General features: G+C 40.2%; 1 protein-coding gene across 4 annotated transcripts in view; it reads left to right on the top strand.

The window, feature by feature from the left end:
- The window catches only part of Crim1 (cysteine rich transmembrane BMP regulator 1), a 177847-nt gene that overhangs the window by 75196 nt on the left and 89776 nt on the right, over positions 1-12875 (top strand). For 2 of the 4 annotated variants that reach the window (XM_090337161.1, XM_090337159.1), the window contains exons 3-4: positions 6902-7144; positions 8154-8274. The exons of 1 other annotated variant lie outside the window; for it this stretch is intronic. In XM_090337161.1, the coding sequence (XP_090193287.1) occupies positions 6902-7144; positions 8154-8274 (364 nt within the window). The remainder of the gene's footprint in view (positions 1-6901; positions 7145-8153; positions 8275-12875) is intronic. One more of the 4 variants, XM_090337160.1, reaches the window with a different exon arrangement.

Below are 12875 nucleotides of genomic sequence, written 5' to 3'. Positions count from 1 at the left end.
CAAGGACTTTGTTTCATTCCCTGTCCCAAGTTCTGCAACTTAGGATCTTTGGCACATGGAAGTAATTCAATTAATGTTTATCAAGTGAACGAGTGAAAGAAAGGAGGGAGGGTTTCATAGACTGTATTTCAACTGGTACTACAGTCCTACCACGTGGCTGAGGGCTTCTATTATCCCCCATATGCATTCCATAACAGTTCCAGATCTTCAGATTATAAGTTAAACCACCTCAGGGTATGGTAGTAAAAGTCACAGATTGTTCTCTTGACTTTGTACTTTATTAAATTCTGTGATAACAAATCTAATCCAAGTCTGAGACCCCTGGAAAGCTCTCTGAAGGCATAGGAATACCTCTGGATCCTCTCAGAATGGTTGTGCCCACTGCGTATATGTGCCCCATGTTGAGAAACACCAAGACAGAAAATTAGGATAGAAGATGACAGAGGACTGAACACCATGAACTTTGCAGTTGACTTTTAAATTTTCACTTGAATATTTTATGCTGCTTGTTTTCCAATAATATGTGTGCAGCATGTCTTCTATTATTTTAAGTGATCATTTCAAGAGATTTTTAAATAGATGAAGACTAGGGTGTCATAGGTGTGAAACTAAATAAATTTAAATGGAAATTGGTGTGTATGTGTGTGTGTGCCATTTACTTAAATCTGTTTAAGCTAAATACTATCGGAAGTATTTGCTGTTGGTAGATCATGATTGAATTTTCTCTGTTGACCTCTGGGAAGGTCTGGAAACAGCCATAATACAATCACACAGATTGGAATATGTACGAATGATTAACATTTTCTTTGTCATTGTGAAACTAGGTATCCCTGTCAATATTTTAAGGCCTCACTTCTTAAAGAAAGATTACCAATATAGTGAAAAAAACTTATTTTACTTGCCGTAGCCAAAGCAATATTTAACCAAAGTATTAAATTCTTTTACAAATCATTGTGTCATTTTAATGTTTTTATATCTGAGGCGTGTTTTTTTTTTGCTTTGTTTTGTTTTTTGAGGGTGTGTGTGTTTGTGTGTGTGTGTGTGTGTGCGCGTGTGTGCACATACGTGCATCAGTTATTGTATTACCAGGCAACCAGATATAAAAGCTTGTTAATTAACATAAGTATTATTTTTTTAACTTAAGTATTATATATAGACTTGTTAGACACCAGAGGGAGTGTCTGGAGAGATTTCAAATTGATAGAACGTAAAATCTCAAACGTAATGTTATAAAAGCCCTCAGATTTGTGGAAGGTTTCTCTTGTGGCTATAGTTTTTCCTTGTGTTAGCCCTAAAAGAGAGATGAATAGAGACAGATAACTAAAATTTCTGGCAGACTTTACGTATTAGAAGCAAGCTAAGGATAACCATGTTGACTAAAGCCTGGATTCAATAAGCAAAGTTCTCAGTAATCTGTTAGAAGAAGGGAGCTACAAAATAAGAAAGTTATAGAGTTTAGAAATCTAAATTTTCATGTATTTAAAAGTTAGTTATAAAGCATTATATACACACATGGGTGCCAAAAGCCAAACATTTTTTTTTGAAAAATTAGTGAAGGTTTAAATTGTATCATATAGCCAGTAGCAACAAATTAGTGAAACTCTAAAGGAAAACCCTTCTGAAATACAGAAAGTTGGTAGCATATTCTTAAGATTTTGAAGACAAAATCCACATTAAATTACAAAGTATTAAAAAAATAAGTCACAATGAGAACATTGTATATAAAAATTAAGATATAGTCAAATACAATTTTAAAAAAAGACCATGGCCGGGAGTTTGGCTTAGTGGTAGAGTGCTTGCCTAGCATTCACAAAGACCAGATTCCTCAGTACCACAAACACAGAAAAAGCCAGAAGTGGTGCTGTGGCTCAAATGGTAGAGTGCTAACTTTGAGAAAGCCCAAGGACAGTGCTCAGGCCCTGAGTACCAGCCCCAGGACTGGCAAAAACAAAAAGACCAAAAAAAAAATTAGGACATAGTCAAAGCAATATTTCAAGCATTATGATAGTTTAATGTTATTGTTTAAGGAAAAAAGAGAAGTACAAATAAGCTAATTAGTAACATTAGAAGGTGAAAGATTTATACGATCTGAAGAGAAACCAGAGTATAATAATTAGTAACATTAGAACACCATAGTAAAACTAAAAATCATGTGAAAGGCAAAAAAGAAATTGGAAACCTTAAACAGATTTGTAGACACTGTACAAAAAGAAACACTGGTCACTAAAGTCTGTAGTGAATTTGAAATTCTAGATTAATTTTATACTTTTTACTAAAAAATCATGTTATAAAGATGACTCTAGCCCAGAATAGTGGCTCATGCCCATAACCCTAGCTACTCAGGAGACTGAGATCTGAGGATCAATGTTCAAAGCCAGCCTGGGCACTAAAGTCCCTGAGACTCTTATCTCCAATTAACTACTAGAAAACCAGAAGTGGGGTTGTAGGCTCAAGTGGTAGGGCAGTAGGGTGAAGAAGTACTTCACCTAAATCATCTAGTACCTGAAGAAGAAATCTCCTCCTTTCCCCTTTAAGAACTGTGCCGAGGGCTGAGAATTTGGCCTAGTGGTAGAATGCTTGTCTAGCATGCACAAAGACCAGGGTTCAATTCCTCAGTACCACATAAAATGCTCAGGCCCTGAGCTCAAGGCCCAGGACTGGCAGGGGAAAAAAAAAACTGTGCCAAGTTGAGCTGTCTTCACAAGTGGGTTGTATAAAGCATCAAAGAATAGAAAATCTTGTGTTTGTAAACATTTTTCAGCAGAGGGAGTAGATACTAAAAACAACTCATCAGAAGAGTTCTTATAACTCTGAAACTTAATCTTAAAACCAAGACTGAGACAGAATGTGTGTGTCAGAGTCAGACAGACAGACAGAAGCTCAAGTTTATAAATCTAAATATCTTAAAATATTAGAAAATCAAAGCAAGCAAAATCTGTATAAACAGTTTATTCTAAGAACACAAGCATGGTTGAACATCTACCAATTGATTACATTAATTATAAAAAGAAAGTCTGTGTGATCCTCTTGAGAACAGTTGGAAAAGCATTTGATAAGGTTTAACCATAATTCTTAACATTCTTAGATCCATCTAAGCTCAAAAACTGCAATGCCCTTAGGGTTCAATTTGTCAGGGGTAGGTGGCCTTGTTCCATTATGTCACAAAGGTAGCTGTTAAAACCTTTCAAAGCTTAAACTTGCATACATCCATGAGGTGACAATGTTTAAGAGTGTTAAAGGAATAGAGTTGAATAACTAACAAGAACTAATATGTTGGTTCCAATGAAATGTTTAATTGAAGCATTTGTTTGAAAAGTCTGATTATTCATTCTGAATAGTTGTAAAGTAACAAAATTACAGAATGTGCTGCAGAATAAGTTAATTACAGCAAATGGCCAAGAGTAGGAACCAAGTGCTATTTACAATTAAATTCATAGAGCTTTTCTTAATTATGAAACAGTGTGTGTGTGTGTGTGTGTGTGTGTGTTTGTTTGCATGTGTGTGTTTGCCAGATAAGCTGTCTGCTTAGTCCAACTATAGTCCAACTAATATAATCCCCATAGTCAAGCTTGCCTTCTCAGCTCCTTGATTTGTTCTACCCCATATCAATGGGAGTCTCAGAATAGAATTTTTCTTCCTCATGTCCTCTTCTTAAGGTAGTTCGTTGGCGTTGTAATACGAAATAGCTGGATTCTCTTAAGACTAGAAGTAACTGAGCTCAGGCAAAGTAGAATGAAAGCTGTGCTCCAAGGGTACCAGGGGGCTCTCAGTGGGAAAAGGTTAGATAAGAGAGAGAAGGAGTCTGGCTAAGTTAGATAACTTTAACAGAAACCATAGTCTGGTCAGGAAAGCAGCCGATTGTGGAGAAATGAACTAAGAGGGAAAGAAAGATAAGGCCTTGATTGAATATCATCAGCACTTGTGAATGGCTAGGACAGGAGGCATGTTAGCACAGAGGAGTATAAATGGAATTTGCTGGACCATCACATCATTTATTGGCTGTGTGATCTCAAGCAATTACCTTGACCTGTCTCAACTTTATTTTCATAATCCATAAAATTGGAGCAAAGAATAACTCACCTTGTGGGGGTGACCTTAGCACCTGTATTAATGAAGTTTGCTCATAGGATGGAGTCTGTCTTACCTTCCACTTTGTTTTAAGTTGCTTATTGGATATTGACTCATTGACAGTGGCTAGAAGAGAGGCTAGAGGCACTGAGGTACTATTCTGTCCAAAAATCAAATAAATGGAAGAAGACAAGTCACATGACCATTAGAATCCAGACTCATCTCTGTCTCCAACATATCCACTGCCCAGCTATGGTAAATAGTATATTCATCTGAATTTTTTTTCTTAGTTTTCTCTCCAAAGGCTTTTCTGATCTCCCACCTATCTTACCTCTCCCAGAATGTCCTATGATTCTAAGAGTGTACCTGTTCTTGAAACATTCCTCTCCCTCTTATATAACCAAAGATCTAACTTAAAATGGTCTGGGATCCCTAATGGGATCACATCCCCTTGATGTTCATCTAACCTTTTTCCATCTAATCTTTCACTGGCTCAGCTCCATCCATCCACACTGGCCTGGCACACAAACATGATCTAGCTCTTCCTCTGCTGGAAAGACCTTCTCACTTGTTTTGTGGCTCACCTTCTCCCTCCTTGAAGTCTCCTCAGCTCCTCCATAATGCTCATTCTCTCCTAACTGTAACTGCCCATTTATACAAGAGCTGTAGCTCCCTCTTACTCTTTTCTGCCCCCATCTTCCCAAGTGCACCTCACCTTTTGTTCTATATAATTTATTTTCTTATTACTTCTTTAAACTGTATGAGTGCAGGGATTTTGGTTTCTCTCTTTACTGATCTGTTCCGAGGTGATGAAATAACAAATGCTCAATAAATGTTTCTGAATGAGCTTCATAGAACTGTAAAGGGTGAATGACCCCAGATTAGTATGTTTCAATTAGGCAAGAAATAGTTATACTAAGAAGATAGCCAGAGGCTGGGAATTTAGCCTACTGGTAGAGTGTTTGCCTGGCATGCACAAAGACCAAGGTTCATTTCCTCGGTACCACAAACAAAGAAAAGCTAGAAGTGGTGCTGTGGCTCAAGTGATAGAGCTGTAGCCTTGAGGAAAGCCCAAGGACAGTGCTTAGGCCCTGAGTTCAAGACCTGGGACTGGTTAAAAAAAGCCAGTGAAAAATACAACTGAGTTAGAAAAAGACTGGAGGAGCTGGGCGCAGGTGGTTCATGCCTGTAATCCTAGCTGCTCAGGAGGCCGACATCTGAGGATCAGGGTTCAAAGCCAGCCTGAGTATAGAAATCTATGAGATGCTTATCTCCAATCAACCACCAGAAAACTGGAAGTGGCACTGTGGCTCAAGGGTAGCCTTGAGCTGAAGAGCTCAGGGAGAGTGCCCAGGCCCAGAGTTCAAGCCCCACACGGGGGGGGGGGGGGGGGGGGAGGGGAAAGGTGGGGGAGAGAAGAAAAAGGAAATGGAAGAAGAAAGGATCATGCTTAGATTTATTCAAGAGATTTATTCAAGTGGTATCATCAAGAGAGGGCTAACTATATGTGGCAACGCGCCTGAAATCCCATCTACTTATGTAGAAAAGAAAGGAGGATCTGGATTCAAGGTCAGCCCAAGCAGAGTTAGAATCACATTGCAAGGATATCCCTGGCAAAAAGCGGTAGCAATATCCAGTCTCAAAACCAAGCCATGCCTGCAGGTGCACACTGAGGTAAGAGGATCTTATTCTGAAGCTGGCAGAGACAAAAATATCAGATTATCTGCAAAAACTGACAGCAAAGGGGCTGAATTATGGCTTGAGGCACCAAATTCACACCCCAGTACTCCTAAAACAGGAAGAGGAAGGGAGGCACAGGTTAATTAAGGCACAGGGCCTCAATTCTGGATATAATTTTATCATGGAACTTAGATTCCTTAAACCTTTGCCTGAAGTTCCTTATCTACAAATTTAGAAAACTAAGCTATGTGACATCTTGGCTCTATTCCTACCTTGTGATTCTGTCTCTGGACTTTAGGAAAGACAAGTGCCCCAGCCCTATGTGACATTGTTTTTACCTAATGGACGTGAACTTCCCACCTCAAAGATCATGATATACAGTAATGTTTTATTTCAGATCTTTTCTTCAAGGCCATTAGGTTTTTATAGTTTTCTTTAAAAAAAAAAGTATATACTGAGAACTAAGTTGAAGACTGGAATTGGAGAAGCTACCCAACCCTAAAATCAGATATCCATCTTTATTTTTCCCATCCTTATTTTAAAATTAAGGTGTCTCAGCATAGAATAGCGGAGAAAGGATGATGGGTTACATTCAGTGAGTCTCTGCTAGAAGTATACACCTTGTTTGAAGGGAACTGTATGTGAATTCAGCTTTGGAATTACACGGTCCTAAATTCATCTCATTGAAACTCAAAAGTCTGGAGGCAGCCTTCCTCCATGTTTACTGCCAAGCAGTCTCTAGTCCCTACAGTTGCCAGGATTTATTGGTATCTCTCTATTTAAATATGTACTATTTCCAAAGAACAGTCCTTAAAACTCTTGAATTCAGCAATGTGTCCATCCATGCCTCAGTCAGATTTTTTCAGATTCTTTATACAATGCATGGATTTTCTCTTTGCTTCTCTTGACTTTGGGCGTGGCCCTAGACTGTGTGTTAAACGTGAGTGAGTAGGACAGTGGAGAAAAAGGGAAGTGGAGGCTCATCATTCAGAGAGGTTTTGATGATTGCACTGAGTCTGAAAGTTTTCACTGGATTTCTTCCTCTACCCTCGTCGTTGTTAGTGAGTAGGTAGACCCTCAGGGTCACCTGTGCTTCTGAGGACAGTGCCCACATTGCCCTGGGCATGAGCTAAATTCTTTTTCTCCCATGTAGAAGAGAAGCCAGATTGCTCCAAGGCCCGCTGTGAAGTCCAGTTCTCTCCACGCTGTCCTGAAGATTCCGTTCTGATCGAGGGCTATGCTCCTCCTGGGGAATGCTGCCCCTTACCCAGCCGCTGCGTGTGTGACCCTGCAGGCTGTCTTCGCAAAGTCTGCCAGCCAGGATACCTGAACATTCTAGTGTCAAAAGCCTCAGGCAAGCCGGGAGAGTGCTGTGACCTCTATGAGTGCAAACCAGGTACGCGTGAGCTCTGTCTCAGCAGCCTCACCCCTTTGCATCGGAAGGTAGCAGAGCTCCTCTGGCTCCTTGGCCTCTTCTTTCTTCAGGCTGATAGCCAACTTCAGGCTTTCTTATTAGAGAATTAAAGGGCTAATTCCCTAGTACTTGAGTGCCTTCAGGCAAAACATGTCTTTTTCTCTTTGTTCTTTCTTTTTTCCTTCCTAGTTGGCTTGCAGGGGAGGATGGATTAAACTTTATGGTACTGCAGCCACCTGCTTTGTTCCTCTAGAGATGGCCTGTGCCTGCATTTGCAGGTGTATCTGTTACTTGAAAGTACTGCATTTAAAAAGCAGCCATATATAAAACCAAAACAAAGCAAAACTAGTTTTAGATAAGAAATACACCTCACCATGTCAGCAGTATAATAAGGAAATACTTGGCCCAAGTCTTTGTAAGTTCTCCAGCATCCCTTTACTTCGTAGCACGCGCTAAGTTATCTTTGTTTACTCACCTTCTTTGCCAATATAGGATTTGTTGTTGTGTCTCAGCCGTTTCTTGCTTTATATTATTTCTAACATCCTTGCTCTTGTGGCAGCATTTCTAATGTGGTCTGGGTCTTAGTTAATTCCTCTTTACAAGTTTCTAACAATTGGTCACCATTCTCAAGTTTTTATTGTCACTTTATTTTTTTACTGCTAGGCAAATGCTTCAAGCAAAGCAATCCCCTGTCCCTCTGAAACTGCTCTATCAGGAATGCCTCTGGCCACTTGTTACCGTCCATGTAACCATTGTTGGTCTAATTCCATCTTTATCCTAACTCTTCTGTGTCTAGTCCCTGCCTCTTGCACAGAAAACTGGGGACGAGTTAACAGTTCTATAGCACTGGGGGACATAAAAATGCCTCTGGACGGAGTTTCTGGAAAGCTAGGAAGCTTTAGGAAGTCATCAGGAGTCAGTATTTCATTGGGGGACTCGAGATGCAAGTACATGTCACAGTAAACAGTGCCTCTCTGTTTGCCCCTTTCAGTTTTCAGTGTGGACTGCAGCACTGTGGAGTGCCCCCCTGTCCAGCAGGCCGTGTGCCCCCTGGACAGCTACGAAACCCAAGTACGGCTCACAGCGGATGGCTGCTGCACTCTGCCAGCAAGGTCGGTTTGTCATCGCTTCATCGCATTTCTTCTCTGTCTTGCCTATTAGCTTCATCTGAGTAAAGTATAATGCAGGCTGCTGGTTTGTCCCTGGGAAACCTAATGCTTTTCCTGTTTCTCTGGTGAAATCACTGAACTGTTACCATTACTTGGTATTTACATATGTTGTTTCCTTAGATCAAAGCCAGGTGTCATCAGGTGAAGTCATTAATTCTTCAAGTATTCCTGTAAGGGTGCTTGTATACTTTTGAAGGCTGGGAACAAGACAGACAAAGCTGCCCCTTGTACACAGCTAGGGAGGCAGGGATGTGTCTATCACTAGTGCACGTGTCATTTGATCCTCTGCAGTAAATCTTCCAGGTGCTTAAACAGTATGTCCGGTGTGTGGTGAAACATTACACACATTCATAGAGCTACTCTCCAGGAACCCTCAACATTTAGAATCACACATCTGCCCAGATCCATTTCTTACCAAGGCAAAAAAGTACCTGAATTTTTATAACATTTTCAGAAGTGACATACATACCTCTTTCTGGCTTGGTGAGAGTAAAGCGGGTAACATTTCAGTGAGCTCCACTAGGTTTTGTCCTTGATAGCTTGCAAAAATATGACCATGAAGCTGATCCTTAGTACTTTACTTTAGGGTACACTAGTTTAGAAGTGTAGCTTGCAGTCTGCTCCCCCATTCACTGCTCCTGTCCTCTTCTCTTCCATGACTTCCCCTCTACTTCTGTAAGTCACTCTGTTACCTCTGTGATAAAGTCATCTTTATTTCTTTTTTGTTTTACATTTGATACCCAGCTAAAACTCAGTCTTCCTTAACTTCATTTCTAACCTCTTCTCCAGTCCCAGTCCTAAAGCCAGGCCCTTCTGGCTTTGTCCCTTGAGTAGTTATGATGATAGAAATGTTTTGATAATCTGGCTATACACGTGGTCCATAGCTAAAGTAAATGTGTTACTCATACTTTGATTGCTGTGATAAAATACCTGAGTGGAATAATGTAAGGGTGATAGGATTTATTTTGGCTCTTGGTTTCAGAGATATTATGTCCACCATTGGGGGGAGAGCCAGGGCAGGGCAGAGCCGCAGCCTCACAGTGGCCAGAAGTAAGAGACGAGGAAGCCAGAATTACTTAGTCTCCTTGTTAATCTTCTCTAGAAATGCCCCTCAGAGGCACACCCAGAGGTGTGCTTTACTAATCTCCTAGGCATCTCAGTTTAATCAAGTTGACAATCAAGATTAACCATCACAATAAGTTTCAGGGGTTTTATGTCTGTAATTAAAGTAGACATTGAGAGTTTGTTCTGACAATTAACTTTTTTTTCCTTTTTTTTTATTGAGAGACCTTAGGCCTTTTGTGGATTAGTCTTTTGTTCTGTCAGAAACCTAGGATTCTCTCAAACATGTCCTTTATACTCTATCATAGAGCCCATGCAAAGTTGTTGTGAAGATAATGTGCTAAGGTGGTGCCAGTAGCCTTCTTACTATCTTAGAGTAGGATAATTTATGGGAAGATGCTTGGAAAGGGGTAAAATATTGTGCACATATAAATAAGGCATCACTAATCTGTGGAGGAGAAAAATGGAGCATTGCTGAGGGTAACAGATGCACCTTCAAGGTCTTCATTTTTTAAAAAAAGGAAGAAGAAAAAAGAAAGAAAAGAGGTGGTAAATTGTATTAGCGAATCTAATTAATCAAAGCTAAGCCAGTTAATAAGTAAGTAGTCCATGAGTGAGGAAAAGGAACAACTATCAACTCATTATTATAGGAGTGATTTAGCACATCTATATATAGGAGAAGGGATAGGCTATTTGTTCAGTTCCTCTTCAGGGTCCATAGGATAGTAGCTGTAGATAAACCTACCGAATCTCACAACTAGTAATGCTGACTGGTAATGGCTACCTTCTGATGAAGACTGAGCTCCATGGTGCTGGATAGATTTCTTTCCATTTAGATGGCCATCTACCACTAACGCTTAAAAGAAATGTAACAATGGAAAGGAGGTTGAGTTATATGCCTTCCATTTTATCCTCGATATTCCGTAAGTCAAGTAAAGAGAAATCTCAGGATGGTGATTAACAGTAGTAGTTTTGACTTCGGCATTTAACTGAAGAATGCTTAAAGGTAAATGTGCCTCTAATAACGAAATTGAAAACATGGAAAAGGAAATCATTCAAAGCTCCACTGTAAATGATTTGCAGAGAAACTATAGGTTCTCACAGCTCTTTAGTTTCCTGTATTTCAGATAGTCAGTGACCCGTATTGGTCCCTTGCCCTTGCTATACATGCAGCCTTTGTTCCTGTCTGATCAGGCTCCCTCCCCAAGCTTTCTAGTACTCAGGACTTTTGCATCTGCAGCTGCCTCTTCTCTTTGTGGTGTTTGCAGTCTTTAGCCCTCAACTTAGGTGCCCTTCATAGAGTATGTATAGCTTCTACTACCTAGGTGTAATATGGTCACCTTATGAAGGGAGGGAGGGACTGAGGGGGAAGGAAGGAAGGAGGGAAGGAAGGAACTGATCGATAGCCTACTCTTAACCAAGATGTTTACATCTTAAGAAAAATATATGAATGAGTATATTTTGTTTCTGTTATCCTCCTGCCATTAATTGGTGATTCTATTCCTAATCTCATTTTAAAACTCTTGTACTTCTCCCCCAGACCCTTTCTTTAATGGCCTGGGAACCTCTCATTGCTACAGAAACTCTCCAGTGAGCACTGTGCTCTGTGTTCCCAGGAGAAATTGTCTTTTCCTCTCCATTCCACCTTTTCTAATACTGCTCATCCTGAGGGACTTCAGTTAAATCCCACTTCATTCACGCCGTCTTTGTGCTTCAACTAACACCTATCCCACCCCCTTGGGAACTTCTAACATATCCTTTTCCATATTGTCAATTAATTATATACTTCCTTACACTGTTAATCCTTACAGTCCTAAGGTCTTATCTCACCAGCTAAAGGATGTTTCTAGAGGTCAGCAATCATGTCTTCTTTTCCTGTGCATTGCATTAATATTGAATGAGTTGGTAAATGCAAAATATGCTCAGATTGTGGTTTAAAGCTATTTATCCAAGCTTAACATATTACGTAGGTTTCCATTCATTAAGGAAGATGAGAGGTGGGCCGGGAGTTTGGCCTAGTGGTAGAGTGCTTGCCTAGCATGCATGAAGACCCGGGTTCGATTCCTTGGTACCACATATGTAGCAAAAAGCCAGAAGTGGTGTTGTGGCTCAAGTGGTAGAGCCCTAGACTTGAGAAAATCCAGGGACAGTGCTCAGGCCCTGAGCCCAAGCCCAGGACTAGCCAAAAAAAAAAAGGAAGATGAAAGGTAAGTCATATTTGCATAAGAATAAAAGTTCAAACAATCATGGAAATAAAAATAAGAAATCGAGCCTGGCGAAGTGGCTCACTCCTGTAATCCTAGCTACTCAGGAGACTGAGATCTGAGGATCTTGATTCAAAGCCAACCCAACACTAAATTCACTAAAGTCCATGAGACTCTTATCTCCAATTAAACACTAGAAAACGGGAAGTGGCCCTGTGGCTCAAGGGGTAGGGCAGTAGCCTTGAGCTGAAGAGCTCAGGGACAGCGCCCAGACCCAGAGTTTAAGCCCCAGGTCTGACCGAAAAAGAGAGAGAGAGAGGGAGAGGGAGAGAGGGGAGGGAGGAGGAGAGAAGAAATTAATTCTGGTATGTAGCAATAGTGATAGTATTTTAAGAGGGAAAACCCTACATAACTTTATTCTTCTGTGTGAGCAATGTGAAATGTTCACTCTTTTAAGAGCTTGATTTTTAGGCATAAAGAAAAACATAATGATATATAAAAGCCTGTTGTGATTACTGACATTTGCTAAGAACCTGGGGTTACTAGAATTTAAAGTTGATTATTGGAGAATTCTAGGTGGAAGGAGTCGCATGTAATATTTGAAACTTCAAATCTAAAAATTTGCCGCCAGTGGAAATAACAATCTCTTTCTGATAAAATTGGTTATATTTTAAAGGCTAGGAAACATTGACCCTCTGTGCCCTCTTCAGCATGCCTATTTCACTCATCTCTTCCCCTAGCTGGTTATTTCTTTCTGACCTCTTACTTAGTTTGTGAATTTCCTCTTGAGTTATGTGTTTCACCTGTACTTATTCATGGTTCTTCATTCCTCTGATATGAACTGAGTACTTATAAGTGGCACACTCAAGATGTTCTTATCGTGTCTGAAATCACTTTCCATTTCCACCCCTGACAAGTACTACTTTCCCCTCCTACTCTTGACCTTGCTAAGAGCAAATTATTCCTTTTCTTTCATAAAGCATCTCTGCCTTTTCTTAATGTGCCATCCTTCATTTTGGGCCCTTCTATGGCTAGTCCCCTGAGCTTGTTCTTGTAGAGACAAATTGTTCATATGGATCCACTTTTGACCATTATTAATTCCCTAGTCAATCTGGTTGACAGTTCCAGGTACCCTGTCAGGTTTTTGCATCTATTTCTATTGGTACCATGACATGTCAACTACCTTTCCGAAGAGGATGGAAAGAATTAGTGACTTTGGGCCTTATATGGGGCCTAAAGGCTACAGCCCCGAAACAAAAGGGAAGATTGGGACTCTTG

This window comes from Megascapheus bottae, chromosome 7 (assembly GCF_031878675.1).
Source record: "Megascapheus bottae isolate mThoBot1 chromosome 7, mThoBot2.hap1, whole genome shotgun sequence".
Classification (NCBI taxonomy): domain Eukaryota; kingdom Metazoa; phylum Chordata; class Mammalia; order Rodentia; family Geomyidae; genus Megascapheus; species Megascapheus bottae.
Note: the sequence above shows the minus strand (reverse complement) of the source record. Positions and strands in the feature narration are given on the sequence as shown.